The sequence below is a fragment of the Dryobates pubescens genome, chromosome 14 (genome assembly GCF_014839835.1).
Source record: "Dryobates pubescens isolate bDryPub1 chromosome 14, bDryPub1.pri, whole genome shotgun sequence".
Taxonomy (NCBI): domain Eukaryota; kingdom Metazoa; phylum Chordata; class Aves; order Piciformes; family Picidae; genus Dryobates; species Dryobates pubescens.
The window spans coordinates 10,008,292-10,032,711 of NC_071625.1; the positions used below are offsets into that span (position 1 = coordinate 10,008,292).

Sequence of the window (24,420 nt, forward strand, 5' to 3'; positions counted from 1 at the left end):
TGCATAGCAAACTAAATACATGGTTACATTCTTAGTTTTAATAGTTCCTTTCAGCTTCTTTAGAAAGAGATTATTAAAAAAACCAACTAAGAAACCAGGTTATTTTCACTGCTGAAGGCAAACCTACAGAGTCCATTTGCAAAACTGTAAATGAAGAATTTACAAATAGAGGAAACACAGAAAATAAAATTCTTTTCAAAATGCCCCCTTCCTGGAGGTGTTCAGGGCCAGGCTGGATGAGGCCTTCAGCAACCTGATCAAGTGGCAAGGTGTCCTTGCCAATGGCAGGGAGTTTTGAACTACATGGTCTTTAAGGTCCCATCTAATCCAAAGCTCTCTAGGAATCTATGAATGATATCAGAAGCAACCTGACAAAACCATGTTACAAAAGCTTAGCTATTTTCTTTTCTCCTCACAGGAATCTCTTTCTCTTCAGCTCTCAGGAGTATGATGAAACCAATGGACTCCTATGGAAACTAGATGTGTTTCTACAGTATGCATGCATGGCAAAAATGTACCTTCCAGGTAAGAAACTAATTCTGATTAAACTGCATGCAGAAACAACATCTCTGTGAAGTAGCTATTCATATAAATAATGTATTCTGTATTATTCTCTGATGAGAGGTTTGGTAAATCACTTCTTCACATTGTGCAGCAGCATCACATGGACTGGGCAAAAAGAGCAAAGTGCATTACACTGTAGTAAATTTTGAACAACAGTAAGAAAAGTCTAGCCAAAAAAAGATAGGTATTTAGTACCTTTCAAGGCATGTGTGTACCCATCTACTAGAAATGGTCACAAAACAAGATTAGCACTGCTTGTTCGTTATCCTACTGATGTGACTCTGATGAAATTCTGAGACTTATTTCACAACAGCAGTGCAAACTCCAGGCCTAATCATCACCCCTGATGACAGATTGTAGGTGTAGTGAACATTGTTGCTTAATTTTGGCAGCAAATCTGGTGGCTTCGCTTGGGTATACCTTTCAAGTCAGAACTGATCTGCTGTGAGCAATACCACACCAAAAAAAAGATAAAATATTAACATTTTAGTTGGGGGCCAACTTAACAACCCCTACTGATACTTTTTTCACTTGTGTTTAGGCTTGGATGCCAATACCTGGGTCATATTCAGCTTGTAATAACGTCTCTCCAGCTAACTAAAAGTTCAGATCCAAATACAGGAATGTTGTCACTGAACCCATGTCCTATAAAGGCAAAACCCTAATCTGTGACTTCACTTCAAATATTCAGATTCTGATCAGGACACCAAAAGGTACTTTGGTCTAGACTCAGACACATGCTGTACAAAACATCATAGGAAAGAACCCTATTGATTTTTTTTGTCTCACTGGAAGCCCTTGAATAGAAAGTCCACTGGGTCCTTGTGGTCCTGGAGGTCCTTGTGGTCCGGGAACACCAATTTCACCTCGTGGTCCATCTGGTCCCTAAAGTAGCATAGGACGTAAGTTAAACTCTTATCATATGGATGGAGGCAACTTCTGTTTGAAAAATGAAATACCAATAGACTCAAAAACATCTGAAATATGGGTTAATATTGGATTGAGCAGTTAAGGTTCAATTTAAAACTGCCTGGTTCCTTTATAAATACAACAAGAACACCACCAGATTTATGCTGCAATAAGAGCATTCCAAATGTTATATCTTTTGTCAAGGAACAAACAGGATAAGCAATTGTTACAAAAGGAGACACACCAAATGCCAATGGCATTTCACTGGGCTTTGTGCTCGGCACGTCAGAGCAAATCTGGAATTCATTTCAAGGTTTACATGCAGCAGATACGAAACAAGAACCTGTGCGTGTCAGCTGAAGTGCTGTGCAAAGTACCTTTGGACCTGGATCACCACGATGTCCCTTGGCACCTCTGACACCTGGACCACCCTGCGAAGCACAAGTAGAGGACTTGCTGAAAACCAAAACCCTGATGGTAACAAAATCCAGAGGAGCCCAAAACATATTTTTTCCCCCCCTTGTTTCTAAATCAGTGTTCAGGAAACAGTCAGTATCCTGGAGTAATTAAACTGAGAACATACTGAAGTGTGGCCATACACAGGGACAGATTTAAACACAGATGTGACTCCTTTCTAGAGCCAAGAATGCACACCACGCAAGCATCAAAATAAGGCTGGAAAGCTGCTACAGGGATGGAAATGCAGACAAGTGGTCCAGTTGCTGAAAACTTCTGCACATCTGTCTGTTCTCCTCAAGATTACCACATTGTTAAAGACCGAATTTCCAATGACCTGGGAATACTTTTCAGTCAGGACAACTCCAAGATCTACTAGACTTATGTTTGTATTAAAGCTACTCTTAGGTAAAATTCTTTTGCCCATTTTTCTCTCTTCTTTTTTTGTCTTTCTTTCTTGCTTCAAGCAGTGCCTACATCTGTTAATCATTTATTAACCAACTGTTGCCTTTTTATTAGTATCATCTGAGACACTGGAGTTGCATATATCTAAATGGCTGCCATGAACATGCTTTGCATATACATATGCTGGATGTGCTTTGTCCTCTAAGACAGCATTACTGTTATAATTTTCCCCTTTCTTCAGATCAGTTTCCCTCTTACTCCACCAGGCATATTGGTTAATCACAGTATCACAGAATTGCCAAGGTTGGAAGGGAACTCAAAAATAATCCAGTTCCAATCCCCTTGCCACGGGCAGGGACACCTCGCACTAGATCAGGTTGCTCAAGAGCCACATCCAGCCTGGCCTGAAAAACTTCCAGCATGCTTCTACCACCTCCCTGGGCAACCTGTTCCAGTGTCTCGCCACCCTCATGGTGAAGAGCTTCCTAACATCCAATATGTATCTACCCACTTGTAGTTTTGCTCCATAATCTCTTGGGATATGGCTTTTTTAGGGAATTCTGTCTTTCTTTGTGTTCAAAAAGGATCTTACACAACTAGACCCCATAACTAAATAGTGGTATTTAGAGGCTAAAATAAGTACACATAAAAATAGGAGCAGCTACAATAAAGACATAAAAATAGAAAATATGCTTATCAGACTAAATGCATTTGTGGTATGCAGATCTAGAAGTAGGAATGCTAATAACAGAAACATCTGGAAATACCAGAGTACTGTTGCTCTTCAATGCAGGTATCATGATAGGGTCTTCACATGTGCAATCACAGAGTAGTTTTCTATTCCTTTCCCAGCTCCTTCAGCCTTCTCTCTTTCATCCAAAAACATTATGGCCAGAGACCCATTCCATAACAGTCAGCTCTGACCCTAAAATCTCATCCCACGCTCCCCACAGAACCATGTTCCAGTTGCCAGTTCCAAGATTCCAAGTCCTCACATTTCTGCATTCCAGCCCAGTAGCTTCCCTCTGCCCTTTCTCCTGCCTCTGCTTTTCTCCTACCTCACTCTGAGATTAAAAAATCCTATGCAAATGCTTAGCAAAATAACTGCAACTTTTTAACATAAACAAAAATAAGTTTCTCCCATTTTGTTCTCAAAAGCATTTTTGCTGAGTCATGATGCACATTCAAAAATACCCTGAAAATGAGCTACTCAGTCACATGTTTTCAGATTCACACTGAGTTTGCTACACTTCTCCATGCTTAGAAGCAGCAACCTTTGCTTGGTAAAACCACAAGTTGCAGAAAAGCATTGATTTAAGTTGAAGCCATCACAAGAGCCTCCCCCATGTTTTGAATAAACTTGTTTTGGTTGTTATTCCTCAGCACTACTAAGCTTATGTGATGATTTAAGGCTTTTCATTTCTTTGGCTTATTCTTCTTCAGGAATTCCTGTAATGCCTTTTTCTCTTACTTTAAATTACTTCTTAATAGCCAGTGCCTTTCCCCAGAAACAGTTCTGGGGGAACAACTGATACCAAGTCACCTCCTTACTCCTTTTTACTAGTTAAAACCTATGAAGCACTGAAAGCATTTCATTGCAATTAAACTTCTCCAGTCTTTCAAGACTTTTTTTATCTCCTACTTCATCTTCTCCAGCTCAGCAACACTCCTTTCAAAATGCAAGCACCAGGTTCATGTGATACCTTACTTTTACCTTGAGTGGGGAATTTCAGACAGCGTGATCAAATTCTGGCAAAGAACAAGCCATAAAAACAGTATCCCATAATGAAATCTGCCAGACAATCTTAACTCTAAATGACACTTTGCCTCACCCAAAATGACCCACTTCACAGAATCACAAAACCATTCATTGAATGATAGGGGTTGGAAGGCATCCCTGGAGATCATCTAGTTCAATCCCCCACTTCCTTAAAGAGCTTTAAAAAGTATTTCCAGAGCTACTTTCCCAAACAAATGGAAGCCTTTTATTTGGAGTATTTAATTCTAATGTCTAAAACTGGCTACATGATAGAATCTTCATCTCTTAAAGAGAAAAATCCTTGGCTTGGAGAAAAGTCACATGAGATCTTAATGACTTGGAGCAGTATTGACCAGACATAGCACAGGTGACTTTCTGACTTTGGGTTGGCACAGAGATGAACGTTGACTTTAATCTTTTGCTCTGCTTTTTCCTAGGCCTCTAACTTCTATTCAGAGCTACGCCATCTAAATATCTGGCAGAAAAAGTACCACTCACAAAAGGCTGAGTTGCAGAATCACATAGTCCCTTGCCTAGGCAGTGATTTTTCGGATTAAAATTTTAAGTGTCCTCCTGCATGGCATTATGCTACTCAAAATAGTGCTAATCATAAACCCAATGAATAGAAGTACATTATTTTATGGCTAGATCAAGTTTGGCATTTCCTGATCTGTATATGTTTAGAACTATAGTAACACATCCTTCCAGTCAAATAATTTGAAAATATTTTTCCTTTTACTGTAAAATGTGGTCAACTTAGTTTCAGCTGCCATTTTTGTGTGAATTATCCCTTTGTCTTTTTTGCAGAACACAGATTGGACATCCATATACAGAAATGAAAACCTTAATCCATACTTATTTATAACATTCATTTAAGTAGGAGAACAGAATAATTTTTCCCTTGTTCAAGGCAGACCTTTTCAGTGCATTTTCTTCTGAGGTCCTTTTCAAGTTTTTGTACCAGAGCCTGAAGAACAGTTCTTGCAGAAAGACTGACCTCTGAGTTGTTACTGGGTTAAGAATCTGCTAGGTGAATGCCTTATATGTAAGTTAATTTTGCTGCTGAATGCATATCTCATGCGATTTTCCTTTGCATTCCTCACTATTTCTCTTCAAAACATGCTCTTGGAGCACCCAGGACGTAGCATGAGCAGAGAAACAAGCAGTTCTATGTTGTTCACAAGAGGCTTCACTTCAAGCTCATTTAGCAAGCAGCTCTAAGATGTGAAGCAGAGTTCTCAAACTAGCTGTAGAAGAACAAAACCACCACCAACACACAACCACTCAACAAACATCCCAAGTTAGGTTTCTCATTAAACCAAACCAATAACAGACCATTGCAAGCTGTTCTCAACTGGTAAAAATCAGCCTTGGGATGTCAGACTGAATTATTTAACTTTAGAGACCTGTATCTCAGCTGTCTGGTGTGATCCACTGTCTGAATTCTTCAACAAGCCAGAAAAGAGAAAGGACATTTACCTCATGTCTCTAAGATACTATGTTAAGATGGAAGGAAAGTTAAATAATTGTCTTGTAGAAGATACTATCTAGTTCCACTGGTTACACAAGGAGCTTAGATATAATTACTTAGCATGTGCACAGTAAACACTTAGATGAGTGCTATCAAATCAACACCACAAAATATTTCCTCATTTGCTGGCAAGCTAGAAAACGCTTCAATTCAACTTTTACCAAAGCCAGCTCATTTCATCCTCTCTCCCCTTCAATGCTCTTGGTTACCTCCTCTGCCTCTAGGAGTTCTCAGAAGAACTAGAACTTTCAGTTCTGGTTTCCAAATATTGTAGCTCTTAAGAAGGGCTTTTAAGACAGTGAAGTCTTCTTTCACCTTGTACTACACAAGGGGCATTGTCACATCCCATACCTTGAATTCATAAGCATGCTGTGAACTGAGTATTTGGGAAACCTAAACTCCAAGACACATTTAATACACATAGGCTAAAACAGGCAGACAGCAAGTCATCAAAAAATTGAAACCAAATGTCACTAACTATTGCATATCAACTAACATTGCATATCAACTACAGCCAGGTAACAGGGTTCAGGGTCTAAAGATTTCCCTAACTGCTCCAGGTCTGAATTAAATGACCAAAAATGTGACTGAGAAGGTTTTTACTTGGCATCTTTGCTACAAATTTGATGTTATTTTCTCTCTGTGCTAGCACTTAAAGCCCTAATTTAACCTTATTTGTTGCACAATGGCAGTGTACTAACATGTCTGGGAACAAAAGTGAGCAGTAGGCTGTCTGGTACAGTTGACTACAAATCTGAATAAAACCTTACCGGCGGTCCAGGAGGTCCTACGGGACCCTTATTAGCTTCTGAACAGGAACAAGCGTGTGGAAGAGCAGGGCAATTTTCCTCATCTCTCTAAGGAAAGATCAAGATAGGAAGAGAACAATGTCCAAAACATTGATTCAGAAGTTAAGAATTTTATGAATCTAAGACACAGTACTGTCTGGACGCCTCAAAAGCACTGGATTTTCAATAGGACAAGTCCCCCAAGCAGACTTGGGTGGTTCTGAAAACTCTTAACTGCTCATTTCCATTAAAACATTTGTCTCAGGGGAAAGTAAAAAGTAAATCCTATGGTTATTGAAAAAGGTTCCTTACCAAGCCAGGAAGCTCACAGCACTTGTCTCGATTGGCCCATGAGGTAGCACAAACAATGTCAAACATCTGTAACTGCAACTGTTTCAAAACAAGGGGGATGAATGTTAAGTTGTAGAATAAGTGCAAAACAAGGTCATCAGCAAGAAAAGCTACCTTAAATCAAGCACTTGAATTAGACAGAGGAAAGGCTGTCAACACAAATGCATTAACTTAAATGGTAAAAGACTTGTGTTCTGAGCAACTTGTCCAAACTATTAGACATCCTGGGGACTGAGCAAGCTGTTCAAGGTTAAGTGTGCAGACATTTGTTGGATTAACCCCACCTCCTTGATTACATTCCTGACTTGCCAGATGCTGCCTCTTGATACTTTTATCTAGCAAAGGAGGCATCAAGAGACAGGCAATAGAGAGTTTAGCTTCTCAAAACTGAGTAATTTCTTTTAACCCACTGGCATGGTGCTCAGATTTTATCTGGGGCAAGGTCTCCTGTAGCCTATTACACTGGAGATGAGCCATGAATAATATTTAACATCTTCTCCAGTTCTATTTTACTTTAGAATATGCCCTCTCTTATCCATGTTATCCTCAGGCAATGAAAGCTTAAGGATAGTGAAAAGCTTGCTCAACACATAACAACATAGGTCAGAAAAAATCTCCACCATAGGTCAGGGGACGTGGCTTGGACCAGAGTTTAATCAACAAGGATACACACATTTGGTAAAAATAATGGCTGCTAGGTACTCAGCAACAATACCCTAAATAGCAAAGAACAGCAAAGACAATTGTCTCCTTTACAGCCTTGAACTGAACAAAGGGGTCTACAGACACGAAGCTTTCTGCTGTTACTATTTCTATTCTTTTTCCATGCCTCATTTATGTGCACACTGAATAAAGAGGGCAATGAGACAGAACATCCCATTAAATTAACCCCACATGTCAAGAAAAGTGAGGAACTGCTAGAGATAGAACTCTTGTTCTGCTCCTATTATTATTTTCTGTGGCATTATTTTAACACATAGAGAAGTGAATTTAAAGATTTTCCTAAAACTGCACTGCTTCTAAAGCTGTTAAAATGAATCACATATGTGCATCTTTGGGTTTGCCTCATTTTTTCTTGTACAATTCAAGTATTATATTTTAAACACAAGAACACTTTCATGGAAATTCTTCTTCTCTGCCAGTAGAGTAGCTGGTTTGTAGATATGCTGGTCACAGACACACGTGAGCTGGCTCCATGCTAAACACCTTAGACAGCTGAAGTGCCAGTGTGAGTCACAGAATCATAGGATGTTAGGGGTTAGAAGGAACTTCCAGAGATCTTTGAGTCCAAGTCCCCTGCCAAAGCAGCACAGGGGCAGGTCACACAGGAACATATCCAGGTGGGTTTTGAAACTCTCCAGAGAAGGAAATTCCACAACCTCTCTGGGCAGCCTGTTCCAGATATTCCAGACATTCATAGACATCGATAAGATCCCCTCTCAGCCTTCTCAAGACTAAACAGCCCCAGGTCTCTCAGTCTTTTTTCATAGGAGATATGTTCAAATCCCTTAATCATCCTCACAGCTCTCCGTTGGACTCTCTTCAGCAGATCTCTGTCTCTCATGAACTGGGAAGCCCAAAACTGGATGTAGTATTCCAGACATGGTCTCACCAGGGCAGAGTAGAGGAGAAGAACCTCCCTAGACCTGCTGGACACTCTTTTCTTAATGCACCCCAGCATGCCATTGGCTCTCTTGTGCACAAGGGCACATTGCTGTCCCATGGATAACTTGTTTTCCACTAGGACTCCAAGGTCTTTCTCCATGGAGCTGCTTTCTAGCAGGAAAACCTCTAGTGAAATCAAGCTTTTTGGATCTTTGGTTTGGCTCCACAAAGGTCTATCCTGAGTCTAACAAGACTGTACCCCTGGCTACGTCAAATGCAAGCTGGCTTCAGGAGAAGCCATTTAGATGTTTCTTTGCCACACATCCTAAAATACTAACACTGGCAGGAGTCATTAGCTTGAGCACAGTAGCACGTGAACACGCGTGAACATACTGCTCTGGGACTCTGGGCCTTAGCATGACACTACACATAAACAAATAAGGCATCTCAGGAAAGGAGTGCAGCAACACCTGAGCTGGCTATTGCCAAAAATAGTTTCAGTTCAGAAAAAAGTAGCATTGCCACTTCTTCCACATCACAGCCCATTCCAAGCTATTCTGAGCAATGAAAGAATTGTTCTATTCATCATCCAAATGTTGAATGGCTCAGTATTCATATTTTAAAATATTATGTGGGTTTCTCTGACTCAAGTAACTAAACAAAGCTTTCTTTGCTACCATTAAACATTGATTCATAGCTGTCTGTGTTCACAGGGATTTTGCTTTCTAAGTGTCTAGTCCTGCAAGCAGAACCAGTAAGAGAGAAAAATCTGCCAAATCTGACCCGATCAGTTTTGCAAAGATTTCTTAAGACCAGACCACATCACACATCACTTCTTTCACAGTACATGTATGAGGAGCTTAAACAAGTTAAATTTGAAGAAAAAGGAAGCATCAAGAAGGTTCATATATTGTAAATAAGCAATGCTTTAAAGCTGGTGCTTTAACGCTTTAAAGCACTGGAACAAGAGGACACAGTCTCAAGCTGCACCAGGGGAGGTTTAGGCTGGATGTTAGGAAGAAGCTCTTCATAGAAAGAGTTATTTGCCATTGGAATGTGCTGCCCAGGGAGGTGGTGGAGTCACCATCACTGGAAGTGTTTAGGAAGAGACTGGATGGGGTGCCTGGTGCCATAGTTTAGTTGATTAGATAGCGTTGGATGATAAGGTCGGACTCGATGATCTCAAAGGTCTTTTCCAACCTGGTTAATTCTATTCTATTCTGTTCTATTCCATTCTATTCTATTCTATTCCATTCCATTCCATTCCGTTCCATTCCATTCTATTCCATTCCATTCCATTCCATTCTATTCTATTTCATTCTATTCCATTCTATTCTATTCATTAAATCCCACTGAAGGAATAAAGAGTATTACTTGCTGAATGTTTTAGTCAAGTTTCATTGCTCTAGCTGGCTGGAATGAATAGTCCACAAACTTCTCACTATTAAGGGACGTTAAAAGGGTTGGGCACCTTAACTTAATCTTATTATCCTGTCTCTAATTCTGCCTGTTCATTGCACACTATATGCATTGACAGGAAAACAGCTTTGGGACAGTTATACTCCCTCAAAACTGAAATATTTTGCAAAATGTAGGTTAAAAACCACCCCACACTAAGTTACATTCTGACATTGTTAAACTGTTCCATGTGGATATAACCTGAACAAAACATCCACAAATCTATTAAGAAATAGCTGCCTGCCTGTTACAATTGTATGCAATAAGCATGTCTAAAAGTAAGGCTAAAGCATTTCATGAAAACAGAGCTGATGGAAAAAGAACTGTTAAAACACTCCCAATTTTTATATCAATTCAAAACAATGTTCAAAATGTTTAACAAAAGGAAATATTTGGTTTGTATTATGTCTCCATGAACCTTCTAAAACTGTGAAGGTACTGGAATGGAAGACATACCAGCATTTTAGTTTCAGCAGTGGCACAACTGATATCCAATGGAGGACAAGGGTGGAAATCATACTTCTACCTTACAGTCTATTAGTTTCCAGTGACTGTCAGATCAGGGATTTCCTGCCCCAGATTTTTTAACACCTACCACTTCCCTTTCAGTCACTTGGCCAGGCCTTCCTCCAATCTATACAAATATTCAGCACCCACAAAACTGTAAGGAAAGGAGCTACTACTTGTTGTGAGAACCTTAAACATGTCTCCTACAAGCTTCCTGTGATGTCCTCTAAGTTTTGGAGTAGCAGCCCATTCATGCCTTAAGTGTGACTACTGACACCAGTTCTATTCAACACCAATAGAATGTGCAGATGGGTGGTTTAAAGAATGGTGTTTGGGTGCCTGTAATTGACTTATGTGGCAATACTTGAAGGCATCTAAACAGCACTGTGGAGTAAAGAATTTTAACTTTCAGCTACACAATTGTAGTCTCACATCAGTTTTACAATTCATTTGAACAAACCCAAATTTTTCAGTGAGTGGGTGGCCTGACTGATCTCCTATAGATTTCTGGGTTCTAACAAAAGAGACCATTTCTTTCCACTTCTTTACAAAGCCTTCTCTAATTCCAAGATTTCCTAAGTTTGCCCTTTTTTATGTTTCTATTGGAATGTGACTACAAAGGTTTCTCTGTGTAATTGTCTTTACCAAGCTTCATGTAATTTTTATCCATAAGTTTGAGGCCTAAGGGCGCTTTCTGTACCCAGAGATACATTCTGAGGGCTTATTTCTTACTAAACAGAGTAGCAATACAGTAGCAAATAAATATATTTCTGAAACCTGATTCCTATTCAAATCAAGCCTTTGAGTTCAATGTTCACATTCTCTGCTAACCTCATGCTAGGGTCCAGAATATTCTAAGAAAATTAGAAAACAGTACTGAACAGCAAAGAAGCCTTCTCAAGATCACTTCCAGGCTGTCAATTCTTTTTCAACAACTAAATCTCCCTGAAAAACCTGAGCAAATCTTCTTATGTGATATTTGAAGCAATATGGAAAGCCTCTTTACAGGTTGCTGTGCAAATGGAACAATCAATTAGCACTTCAGAGAAATTAAAGCATACTTAATCTTTGGGGAGGTCCTTTCACACTGAAGATATTTTCAATTATAAAGAAACAAGATATACCAAGGCAGGGGTTCTGAGGGCCATCTGTGTTAAACCAGTTAAATTAGTTACTAAACAAACAGTGAGCCTGGGAGCAAAGAATTAAGAGTATGAGACATCAGCAATAATTACCACTCAAAACAAAGTGGATATTATTGCAGGCAAATTGTATTATTCTGTGTAACGAAGTTTGGAACACAAGTCATATCTGAGTGTATCAACTGCATTCACATTTGTGTTTGAGAGCAACATTTGAACAATGATCATCTAGTGATTTCAGTTATTAAAAGAATCAAAAATAGAATTGGCATGAGATGAGAATTAATGCAGGCTATTGCAGAATGAGGTTGTAGACAGGCGGAGGTTGGTCTCTTCTCCCAGGCAACCAGCACCAGAACAAGAGGACACAGTCTCAAGCTGCACGAGGGGAGGTTTAGGCTAGAGGTTAGGAAGAAGTTCTACACAGAGAGAGTGATTGCCTATTGGAATGGGCTGCCCAGGGAGGTGGTGGAATCACCATCATTAGGAGGAGACTTGATAGGGTGCTTGGTTGCATGGTTTAGTTGATTAGGTGGTGTTGGATGATAGGTTGGACTTGATGATCTTGAAGGTCTCTTCCAACCTGGTTTATTCTATTCTATTCCATTCTGAAGCACTGGAACTGTACTGTTCAGTAAGTGAAAAGACCACAAACACTTGTTCTTAGGGTATTTTAAATAATGAACTTGTACTCACCGGTGCAGAGTTGTCCCTTGGTCCTCTGGATCTGACCATTCTACCCAGCACTTCTATGCCATTGGAACTTATGTTCCCTGCTGCATTAATGGTCTTCTCACTCACTTGCTTGCAGTCAATAATAATTTTTGCTGTGGTCTTGCTTATAACAACATGCAACTAAGCAAAAGAAAAGAAAAAAATTCTCTACCATAGCACAATATTACTATTATATTAATCTACCAATAGTAAACAGTAATATATTAGATGCTTTAACATAAGATATATTCATTTCAAGGCAAAAGAGGGCATTTTTTGATACGAGCTTCTAACTCCGTGATTGCTAATAATACTCAGAAAATACTCCATAGCAAATAATCTAGATGACCTCTAGAGGTCCCTTTTAACCTGAATTATTCTCTGATTCTAATCTGTACAATGAATTTAGCTTATTGTTCTGCTCAGGGAATATCTGCATACAAATTGGCACCTTACATTATTTATTCTGTAAGAAAATAATTTATCCCTGACAAAAGATCTACACGTTGTTCGTATGCCATCCAGATCCCTAAAGCCCCTTGATTGATGTTGTCAGGAGTCTTGCAGCTCAGTTGGAAATGAATAAATGAAAAGCTGCTGTGAATTTGGCCTCCTGTGCCTTTTGAACATATGTATAGCAGTGATGATCATTCAAAGTGCAGAACAGTTATTAGGATGAGAATTTGCTAAGGCCTTGCATATTCCTACAAAGCACAACTTAGGAATCAGAATTAAACTTTAGCTCTGACCTACCTTCCCCCTTCTTCCTCCATTGATTAAAAAGGAAGCACAGGAAAGTTAAGCTCTCTAAATACTATCCCTCAACCCTCTCCTTTTTGTTTGTTTGTTTAGGGATAACAAAAAGAACCTTCCACAACAAATAGGTGCTACAATCCCAGCTTTTGAAAAAAAATATTAGGGCAGAGCATAGCCCTTAAAATACATTTTAAAATAACCACTATGATCAAAAGAATGTGGGGTTGGTTTTTTTTTTTTCCTTCTTTGTGTGTTGCGATTTTTTTTTTCCTGAACTTTTTCTTGTCATTAAGTGAAATTTCCAAGGCAAGTATTTTTAATCAGCTGTAACAAATAAGCACAGAGCACAACATGAACATTGAGCAAACCCCCTAAAATTTGTTAAATGTTAATTCAGTACTGCAGAGTTAAGACAGTTTGGTAGGTGATTCTGAATATGAAAATGCTTGTCTTTTGGCAGTGGGTGACTGCATGAAAGATGATTTCAAACCATGCCAAATTCCCAAGTCTTTATTAAGATTGCTCTTATTTTCCTATTCAGTATTACTAACCTTATGAAAGCTCCCATAAAACATCTTCCTTATTTCAGGACCTTCAAAAGTCACAGTCTGAAAATCTCCTTTGTAGTCATAGTTAAAGAATGTCAGAGTCTTACCACCATCTGTGCAAGAATAAGAAGAAGGGCTCTGTGTTCAAAGAAGAAAAGGCCTGATATATTTTGTGGTTGGAATCAATGATCTCAATGGTCTTTTCCAACCTAAATGATTCCACAATTCTGTGATTATTGGAAAGGGTCAATTTTGCCTTTAACAAAGACAACCAAGACAACCAAAGATGTCAGATCAAATGTCAGTAAAACACATTCCTAGGTGATATACTGGCCTAGAAGTAAGAAGCTACCTCAGAGAGATCATCTTTCCTGGTTTGACAGGAAGGATGGGCCAGCAATTGCAAGTCTACCTCATCCACATTTGCCTGATCCTCCTCTCTGTGGGACTTGGACAAGAAAAGGAGGCACAGATCCCCAAGATAGCTAAATGCCTAATTCTCACCTATATGGAAGTGATGGATCAAAAAAATTCTAGGAAACACAGTTAAGCACTAATCTATTTCTTTAAAGTAGCCATAAAGAACAGCTACCATTATTATGTACATCTTTTCAACAGTCAGTACAAAACCCTTCAAATTATAATCTATGTTTTACAGTTATGGAAGTTAAATAAAGCAGAAATTAAGAGTCATCAAGAGCTCACATCTCTAGGTCTAAGTCTGCCATCCACCAGACTGTATTGCCTCTTCATACACCGTACTGTCAGTACCACTAGCATATATTAAGATAGTTTCTACTCAAACTGGAGTCAGAGTAGTGGAAATTTTAAAAGCAAATGAGGAGCTCCCCTACTTACAGTTCACATCTAGTACAGATCCTTGGATTTCATTATCACTGCTCCCAGTTTAGAGCAGTGTACTTAAAATTTGACTCTAACTCCAAACTAAACTCAGTTTGTTACATCTAAAAAAGATTCAGTGGAGACTATCACCTTCCAGACTCAGGTAGTTGTTCTGGGGGGCAGAATAAAACATCAGTAATAATAAATCTTGACATAGAAAGAGTAATTCATGTAAAGAAAAAGTCATTGAAAAGACACAAAATACATACTGTCTAAAATAACTCCAACCAGTGGCTCATATCCTTCATTTAAAATCTCCCAAAGAGCAAATGGCTCCTGAGGTGTGTCAGGAAGTATGCGGAAGAGAAACGTAATGGTGTAATCAGAAGGGAGACCTTCAGGATGCAAATACCTGTAAGGAAAAAAAAAAATCAAACTGAAACAAATATTAAATCTGGTGATTTACTAATCAGATATCCAATTAGCATACTTTCTATTACCCTGTATATTTCTGTGGAAATGAAGACTGAGAAGCACTATGAATACGTGCTTGTAAAACCTGCTATTTGGTAACCACGGAAAGAAAATGGGAAGAGAGGAAAAGTTGTCTTTTGCCTTTAAATTTACAAGAATGCTCTTGATTTTCTCAATCACTTGAAGATCAAATCAGAGGTCATTTTGAAGCAAAGCCTTTGTTAATGTCTGGTTTAACAGATAATGAAAACAGAAGTTGTTTGGAAGACCAATCTCCTTGGTCTCAATACTGCTACTAATGAATAGAAATCTCAGGACTGACAGAGACTGTTAGAGGAAGCCTTATAAATTATAGGGAATGTAGTTTATACATTTCAAAGCTGATATAAAAGAAAGTGGAGTCAAACCAGATCACATACACAGAAATACAATATGATCTCAAAGATTTTTTACAGAAGTGGAAGTCTGAAATATAAAAGTACCTCATTTCATGCCATTTCCCAAAATTCGCTATTTAATACTTACATTTTAATTTAACCTTTCACTGTCAAATCCCAAAGTGGGACATTTGGACAAGTGTCTGAAATGACTGCCTTTATTTTGAGAATGGTAAGTACCTCAATTCTTTAAAATCATAGTAAAGGGATCTGAAAAGAGCCTGAAGAGGTTACTTATTCAGCTTCTTTTCCCCAAATACAATCCATTTTTTTCTGAAGTATTTCTAGCATATGTAAGATGTATAGATGTGAATCATGTTGGAAAAGGAGTTAAATGTGATAAACAATCAATATGTTCTACACAATGTCTGTAGATTATTAGGCATGATGTTACACTGCATGTTTTCCACAGAGAAGAGCGAGGGAACTGTGCAGGTCTAAGACAAAGCCCTGCAGCATGCCCACTGTACAAAGCTCAAATGAAAGAAAATTCAATAAGCAGGGCAAGGGGAACACAAGGTTTGGGGATAACACTGATTACATTCAGTGCACAGATGAGATGACAAAATACATGGTATTATTCAGACATACCTGTAGATCATCAAGAGAAAAGTACTCTCTGAACCATGAAAGGGAGGGAAAGCCTATGGAAGCAGTAAGGCTGGGCTGGGGTGGCAGCCAGAGAAGAGCATATAAATGCAGCAGATCCAATTAGAAAAAAGCAGAAAGGGAAAAGGAAGTGAGAAATGCTATTCTCTGGAAATTCCAATCCAACTAGACTAAGGAAGAAAGAAGAAACACAAAGAATGTGAAACAGCTCCAAGTATAGCTCCAACTGGGATACAATAGGATAATTGCACAGACTAAGATAACATCTACTATAAACCCTAGAAGTAATTTCCCAATGTTCTTCTGTCTTACTAATCTCAGCTAATGAATACTTTTTGTTACATCCTCCCATGTTTAATCCAGCATGGCCACTGCCTGAGGTTATGAATATTTATATGTTAGTACATACTTGGTAGGCTGAGACACCAAGGCATCCTTGTGCAGTCTGTAACATGGGTAAACATTAAATGTACCAGGTTCCATTGAAACCCCTTCCACAGCTGAAAACTCCTTTTCAACCAAACCAAACAGTTCCATCATTTTGAATCCTGGAAGGTATCCAAACATACATTCTGTCAATTTCAATTAATACCTCATTACAGGAAATAGAACAAGGAAAAAAGCCAGTTGCATCAAAGAGTTTCATATCACCATATGTTTAACAGCTGCTAGCATAAAGGGAAATGGCAAAAATCAGGCAATGAAAATAATTCCATAGATCAGTAACAGAAATTAACACTGTACCTGCAAAATTGTTGCCATCTTTAACTACCAATGGGCAAGCTGGAAAAGAAGAAAATATATATTTAAGGATACAAGAGATGTTCCCCTGGGTCAGAACAATGGTCTACTCAGCCTAGGACTTTATTCCCAAAAGTAAGAAGAGATGCTGTTTAGGAAGGGCATGCAAACCTGGCAACTTTCTGCTTTATTCAGCTGGTGCTACTCAGGATCCACAAGGATTGTAACAAAGATGTTAAGGGTACCTCCCTGTGTTTTCCATATAATATCCTTTTATGGATCTGTTGTCTATGAATTTTTCTTAGTACTTCTATGAATCTGCCATCACAACCTCTTATGGCAACAAATTCTCTGTGTTGCATTAAAAAAATGTATGTCTTATACTGGGTTTTAACCAAGTGATCCTTAGCCCTCTATTCATGAGCTTCTCCAGCTTAACCCCCACCAGAAGCTCCATTACTTTAGCTGACCTTCCCTGTACCTTTCAAACGCCACTGTAGCTTTCATGAGCAATAGAGAACACAATTGCACACAGTCCTTAATATGTGCACACACATTTTAAGTAGCTGTAAATTTGGTTAGTATTCTTTTTCTGGCAGGGAAGAAAGACCATTCATCTCTTCCAAGAAAGATGCCCTGGAAAATCAGTAAACCATATGTAGGATATCAAACTTGGCACCCCATGATACTCATATTCAGAGATCACTTTTAGAACATAAGCACAACTGTCCAGTAAATGCTACTGTTGAGTATTTTCAGTGTTCAAAGTTCCCTCTACCACTGGAAGTAAAGTTTATGGTCAAAATCAAAGAACTGGTGGGACACAAGCGATGTATTTGTGTTCACCAAAAAATAAAAGATACTTCAGTTTTGTGACTAAATTCTGAACCACTAATAATATTTTAATTCTGGAACAACATTTTGACACCCAATGGATATATTCTGGATTTTTTAGCAGGCAATCATTAATTATCTTGAACTTACAACTTCTTTTCGCTGATCTGATATGGAAATAATACCCGAGATATAATATCTGCAATAAATTATGTTGAAAACATCAGGAATACCTATTCATAAAGGGGGGGGGAAAAGTTACAACCCCCCCCCCAGTGTTTAGCACTTGTTATTTTAGAAGCAAATACAAGTCAAAATGTCTAACTTGCTGATGCAGTTTCACAAACAAAAGTGATCAGCTCGTCTTCAATCTTCGCAAAGGCATCGAAGTCATCCACAAAGAAGACATGTCTTTCACTGGGCTTGCTGCCAATATTAACCAGCTCTGAATAGTCAGCATCAGCTACTCCAATAGCAAAAAAGCTGAAACCTGAAAATAAAAAAAGACCATTCTTGTGAGTCATTTATTTAGAGAGTGGAAATACAAGATGAACACAACTGTATTTTGCACTGGCTCCTTTCCTGAGTGGAAACAGTAGAAGTTTTCTTTTTTGTCCTCTCTCACAGAAAATTCAGGGCATGTAATCTAAAATAAAGGTGATACATTCTCTGTGACATATCTCTTTTGGCTAATTATGCTTTATCAGTTAACTGAAGTTAATGCTTAGGTGTTTTCTTGAAGACATGAGGCTGCTCGGTAGTCCAAAAGTTTCAGCATATGTTTGAATGCTTTTCTAATTTAATGCTATACTGTACCAGACACACAAGAACAATCCATGTATCTGTATATTACAAATGCAAAGTGCAGAAATTAATTTTCCATAGGTCTTTTAGAGCTTTTGTTCTTTGTCATATATTAATCAGACTTTTCAAGCCACTGCTGCCTCATGTAGGAACACTGAAACAAATGCATTCTCATTTCATCAGCAAATTAACTGCACTGGTTGAATCTGTTACATATATTCTGAGCTATTGTATTTCAAAATTTGATCCTGTCTTGAAAAATTTAAGTGAAATTGAAATTGTATACTATGTGTTTGAGGAACAGTAACCTAGCCAAAAGGTTTTCAACATTTTCCTTTCCATAAAAGAGAAAGGAAAAAAACTTGTCTACATCAGGCTGCATATTGTTAAAGGACTGTTCTTGGATGGTTCAGTCCCAAATTTAATCCTTTAAAGCAATATTATCTTTAATGCTGGATGAGGCTCAGGGGCATTCATCACCTTCTGTAGAGCCTATAGCATAACAAAACTTTGACAATGTATTATAACAATGTCTTTGTGGCTCATCCAAAATCAGGACCTCTTTATGCCAGCCTCCATCATAGATGCAAGTCAGTTCCTGCTCCAACTTATCTGCTGCTTGCACAAAAGAAAATGGGACAGCAGAAGCATTTGTCCAGGGTGACAGATCCCAGCCAGCAACTGAGCCCACTCCTCTCAAGGTTGTTGCCAGTGTAAAACCCAACTGCAAGACTTACCTGAGATTTGACTATTTTTTGTTAGGCTTACACACGGACTCCAATTAATTCAGAAATATGGGGGTTTCTTAATTGCTACTTAAAGCAAGTACTACTATTTTGTGATATGATTTTATTTATGAAGACACTGCACTCAGCATAGGACAGGAATACAAGCAGGCAGCCAAGCTCAACAACTGCACTGGGTTTCAGCGGTCAGTAATACACACTGCTAACATCATAGCTGCCAAAGTCTAACTGCAAATAAAACCCCACAAACATAATTTCTTCTTAGATCTCACATAAAAAGGATGACAGCTTTTTCCTCCCATTCTTTAGTTTTGTTCCATGTGGATACTGTGCCCTTTGGATTTTGAATCAAACCTCAGTATGAGGCATTTCTAAAACTAACCCAGTTCTTATGCTTAGGCTCACAACACTATGTGGCTGTGTAAAGCTCTAAATTTGGGCCTTTAAAAAAATCACCCTAAAGGAAATTAATGTAGCATGAGAGCAAAGCAGAACCAGTAATAGAACACAAAAATGAACTTTCAGAGGACATCTTATATGAAAAACAAAACAGTTCTGTTTGGTGGTAACCACAAGACCACACTTGACAGATGACAGCCCAGAATCTCAGGACCATGTCCCTAATATTTTCATTGTGGCAGCAATTCCACTGATTGTTACATGACTTTGGCACAGCCACCAAAATGAAAAATAGCAGCATTAGTCACTAAAAATGCATTTTTAATCCAGAATTGAACCATATCCATATCTCAGTCTCTCATCAACTGCTATTTTCTTTTAACCTGGAAATCCTCCTGGATCAAACTGCACCAGAAATAGTGTGGCCAGCAGGAGCAGGGAAGTCATTGTGCCCCTGTACTCGGCACTGCTTAGGCCACATCTTTAGTCCTGTGTCCAGTTCTGGGTCCCTCAATTTAAGAAGGACTTTGAGACTCTTTAACATGTCCAGAGAAGGGCAATGAGGCTGGTGAGAGGCATTGAGCACAAGCCCTATGAGGAGAGGCTGAGGGAGCTGGGATTGGTTAACCTGGAGAAGAGGAGGCTCAGTGGAGACCTTATTGCTGTCTACAACTACCTGAAGGGTGGTTGTGGCCAGGAGGGGGTTGGTCTCTTCTCCCAGCAACCAGCACCAGAACAAGAGGACACAGTCTCAAGCTGTACCAGGGGAGGTTTAGGCTCGAGGTGAGGAGAAAGTTCTTCCCAGAGAGTTGTTAGCCATTGGAATGTGCTGCCCAGGGAGGTGGTGGAGTCACCGTCCCTGGAAGTGTTCAAGAGGGGACTGGATGTGGCACTTGGTGCCATGGTTTAGTAGTCATGAGTTGGTGACAGGTTGGACTTGATGATCTTTGAGGTCTTTTCCAACCTTATTGATTCTATGATTCAAACGTCAGCCTTATCTCATACCCACATTTGTGTAGTTACAATTAATGAGAAAAAGGAAAATATGAATAGTTCTGAAAACTACACATTTTACCATCTAGCTGCATTTCTCTGGAGACTTTGTTCACATCATCCTGTGATCGTCCATCAGTAATGACCACCACAACCTTTGGAATGCCCCTTCTCATGCCTGCCTCTCCAGTAAACAAGACTTCCCTTGCATGTTTGATGGCTTTGCCTGAAACAGAAAAAAATTGACAACATTCTTACTTTCACTGTGACATAAATCAAATTTCTATGGGATTGGATATGCTTTTCATAGCATATTTTACACATCAATGAAAAGAAATTGCTGGGTCCTGAGTAGCCTGTAAATTAGTTCATTCTGTAGTTATTAGAGTCTGAGAAAAGTTTAATTCTGACCCTAACCTATGAAAATCTTTGACTACTTCAGGCATCTGTTTTGCAACCCAGAAAGTAAAGATCAAGAACACTGTGTGTGAGGAAAAGGTATTCTGTGCAGGTCAGAGGAAACAAAATCTCTGGGATTGCAGGGCACAGTCTGAGCAACTGAAACAGTCTGATCAGTATGAAACAAACTGAAAGTGCCACTGAAGCATTTTCTTGAGTAAATGGAACCTACGTTACTTTGTTACTACTCAAACAAGATGCAATGCAACAGCTGCAAGAAATTTCTGTGCAGTCTGAGAACAATAAAACATAGGTTTCCAACTAAAACAGATTTTAATCCTTTTAGCACTCATATTTAATTTCCTCACATCAGAGAGCTTAAGTGATTAATTAAAATGTAAACAGATACAGTTAACAGACATCTTCCCCCAGCCCAGTCTTACATATAACATTGAGGCATAACTGTCTTGGTTTATACCCAAAACAGATCTTCTACTCTGCAAGCTCCCTCTCACCTCCACTTCCCTTCCACTTTTCCATGTCAAGCTGATTTCATATTATTCTGCATTTCACTTTCCACAATCCCCAGTCATTCACTTCTGCCTAGCTGCCTCGATCCCTTCTTCCCTGATCCTTGCCATCACTGTTGGCTAGAGGGGTGAATATCCAGCAGCAGTGGCTGAAAGATGTAAACTACACATTATGGAAAACTTTCTAACTCCACAGTCCAACCTTTCACCTCCAATGTGGAGATAGCACATAGATAGAACATTCTCACTGATTTTACACTGATAGATACAACTATCTTCTAAATGGAAAAGAAATTATGCAGAGAGTAGCAGAGAGAAAATATGCATCATAATCATAACCATAACCTTTCTCACCTGTTTTTGTATTTCCTCCTTTGTAGGCTATTTGCTGAATAGCTTCAAGAAGAGTCTCTTTTGTTTTATATGCATTCAGTTTGAACTCTGTCCTGGGATCATCACTGAACTGAATTATTGCCACCTATGTACACAGAAGATGTGGTCATACTAAAGCACCACCCAGTGTACAAGTAAAAAGTAACTGAATCAGCACATAGACACCAAGGATTTAACTTGTAATTTTTCTTCATTCTTAAATTGAAGACAGAACTATTATTTTTTTTCTCTTTAAGAAGCTTTCACCAAAATTCAGTTTCACTCTCTGTAGCCTTGGCAGCCATTTAACACTTTCTGGTTTCATTTTGCAGCAAACAGGATGAGAAAAGTAATACCCGCTTTGGCAAAAGCGCTCTCAGTAGAGCCCCAAAGCAAAATCCTAGTTACAGCTGCTCACAGTTACGCATATACAGAGCTGCAGGGACTTTATTCAGTCTCCACAAATTAATAGCTGCACATAAGTAACTTAAGTTAGGCAGTAATACTGAAGCAAGTAAAAGAAAGATGCAAGAACATATTCTGAAATATTGCCTTTCCCAAATACTATGCTACAAGTGTCCAGACCTTGTATTTCAATACTGTACACTAAATCCCTACAACTCACAAAGCAGATATTGAAATTCATATTCTGTAAATGGTATCTCTGATGTACAATGCTGCTGGAGCAGTCAGATTAATTCCCACTGCTGTCAGATTAGGGATGGAGGTGGGATAAAAAATAAACCAACCCAGCTTGGAGAATACGCTGGGAGCAAGCTTTAGCACACTGAAGGGCTGCCAGCGTGGGTGAGCATCTGCCAGGCCCTCCTGGCTTTTCCTGCAGCCATTTCAGAGAGAAATCCATCAGGACAGTTAAGCTTAAACTTGTGCTTAAGTTTCTGGATACCTATGGACTATATTCTGGGAAAGTATCTGTATAGCAAGAAACCAGAAAAGCTTAGGATTCTTCAAGGATTCTTTCACAGTCTCAAGCTGCGCCAGGGGAAGTTTAGGCTCGAAGTGAGGAGAAAGCTCTTTACAGAGAGAGTTGTTAGCCATTGGAATGGGCTGCCCAGGGAGGTGGTGGAGTCACCATCCCTGGAGGTGTTCAAGAGGCGATTGGACATGGCACCTGGTGCCATGGTTTAGTAGTCATGAGGTGTTGGGTGACAGGTTGGACTTGATGATCTTTGAGGTCTCTTCCACCCTTATTGATTCTATGATTCTAAGGTTTGGACAAGTTAAAAATTATTTTCAATGAGACTGCAAAATGATTTTATTTCCAACACTGCAGATTCTGTAGACTGTGTGGCTTTAAATAAATGCACCTTTAAGTTTTCTTATCAATACCATTTTTAGCTTCTTTAGAAATAAACACCACACTGAGTACCAACTCACATTACAACCAACATTAAGACAACTTAAATGTCATTAGAATGATTCAGGGGAATCTGAAATGCTTCTTAGCCTTCATGCTAGAGAAATTCGTATCACAAATTGAACCATGTGCTGGGAATAGAAGATGATAATGACAAAAAAAGGTGTCCTAAAGCAGATGATATTTTCAAAAGAACTGTGAAATGATGCCAATTACTTCTTGATTCATTTCACTTCTGGTGCTAGCCTGAAAATACCCTGTCAAGTCCATGTGCTTTCCATCTCTTTACACACTGAGTACCTGTGTTCCATCAGGCCCAATCTTATCCAAAGCTCCAACAGTGCTATAGAGAAAGCTAATTATTTTATTGAAGTTGTCATCTCCGATACTCCATGACCCATCCACTAGGAACGCCAGGTCAGCTTTGGCTGCTTTGCACACTGAGAAAGAAAAGCAAGTATTCTGGAATTAGAGCAATGCCTCAACATCTCATGAAATCTCATAAATCACTTTGGAAAATGTAAGTGACATGAATAGCCCTCGTGCAATGTCAGTTAATAATGGTTTAGCAAACAGACCTGCTGGCATTGATTTCATTTCAGGTGTAGAACCAGCTGGGCTCTGCAAGAGTGGTCTGCACTGACAGATCCCATCACAGAATATAGTTCAAGGCCATAATGGTTCTTTAAATGGTTCTTTTTATTTTTTTTTAGGTTAAGTGAAGTCACACATGACCTTGTAGAATCCCAGACTCCATTAAGCAAGATGAGAGAATCTCAAGTGTGGATGTTCCCAGTGGAAAACCAGTCCATTCAAAAGGTTACCCTAAAGTCTGCAGAACCTAGTGGTTGCTTCTTTAACTGCAACCTAGGTATCCCCCTCATCTCATCTTATTCCAGCATGTTCTTATGCAAAATGCCCTGCAGAGCTATATATCTGCTCACACCAGTAGCTCACTCTCCCATAGGAAAGTCCTCAATGTGCTACAGAATCCAAGTATTTTACTTGGTGTTTGAAATAGTCTCAAAGCAAAGTTTTGCAGCATACTTTATCTTGAAAAAAAAAGTTCATCTAAATCCAGAGAACAGGACAGGAAGATAGGTAAATTATTTCTCATTTTCTGGTGACTATTCCTTGAATTAAAAAAATGAAATAAACCTATTGCCATGCAGTTCTAAAACACATACACAAGATCTTTTTTCCCCCATACTTACGGACTAAATTCTCAACTATGATTTCAATTTGCAACGATGCTGGTGAGAGGCCTTGAGCACAAGCCCTACGAGGAGAGGCTGAGGGAGCTGGGATTGGTTAGCCTGGAGAAGAGGAGGTTCTTATTGCTTATTGCTGCCCACAGCTACCTGAAGG

At 39.1% G+C, this 24,420-nt stretch overlaps 1 protein-coding gene across 2 annotated transcripts in view; it reads right to left on the reverse strand.

Moving 5' to 3' along the window:
• The window catches only part of COL14A1 (collagen type XIV alpha 1 chain), a 97,346-nt gene that overhangs the window by 16,357 nt on the left and 56,569 nt on the right, over nucleotides 1-24,420 (reverse strand). For both annotated transcript variants that reach the window (XM_009905775.2, XM_054167146.1), the window contains exons 25-37: nucleotides 23,353-23,492; nucleotides 21,657-21,780; nucleotides 20,456-20,599; nucleotides 17,757-17,921; nucleotides 16,601-16,639; nucleotides 16,266-16,404; nucleotides 14,606-14,748; nucleotides 13,497-13,606; nucleotides 12,172-12,330; nucleotides 6,725-6,802; nucleotides 6,395-6,481; nucleotides 1,851-1,904; nucleotides 1,354-1,449 (exon numbers count right to left, since the gene is read on the reverse strand). In XM_009905775.2, coding sequence (XP_009904077.2) covers nucleotides 1,354-1,449; nucleotides 1,851-1,904; nucleotides 6,395-6,481; nucleotides 6,725-6,802; nucleotides 12,172-12,330; nucleotides 13,497-13,606; nucleotides 14,606-14,748; nucleotides 16,266-16,404; nucleotides 16,601-16,639; nucleotides 17,757-17,921; nucleotides 20,456-20,599; nucleotides 21,657-21,780; nucleotides 23,353-23,492 — 1,478 coding nt within the window. The remainder of the gene's footprint in view (nucleotides 1-1,353; nucleotides 1,450-1,850; nucleotides 1,905-6,394; nucleotides 6,482-6,724; nucleotides 6,803-12,171; nucleotides 12,331-13,496; nucleotides 13,607-14,605; nucleotides 14,749-16,265; nucleotides 16,405-16,600; nucleotides 16,640-17,756; nucleotides 17,922-20,455; nucleotides 20,600-21,656; nucleotides 21,781-23,352; nucleotides 23,493-24,420) is intronic.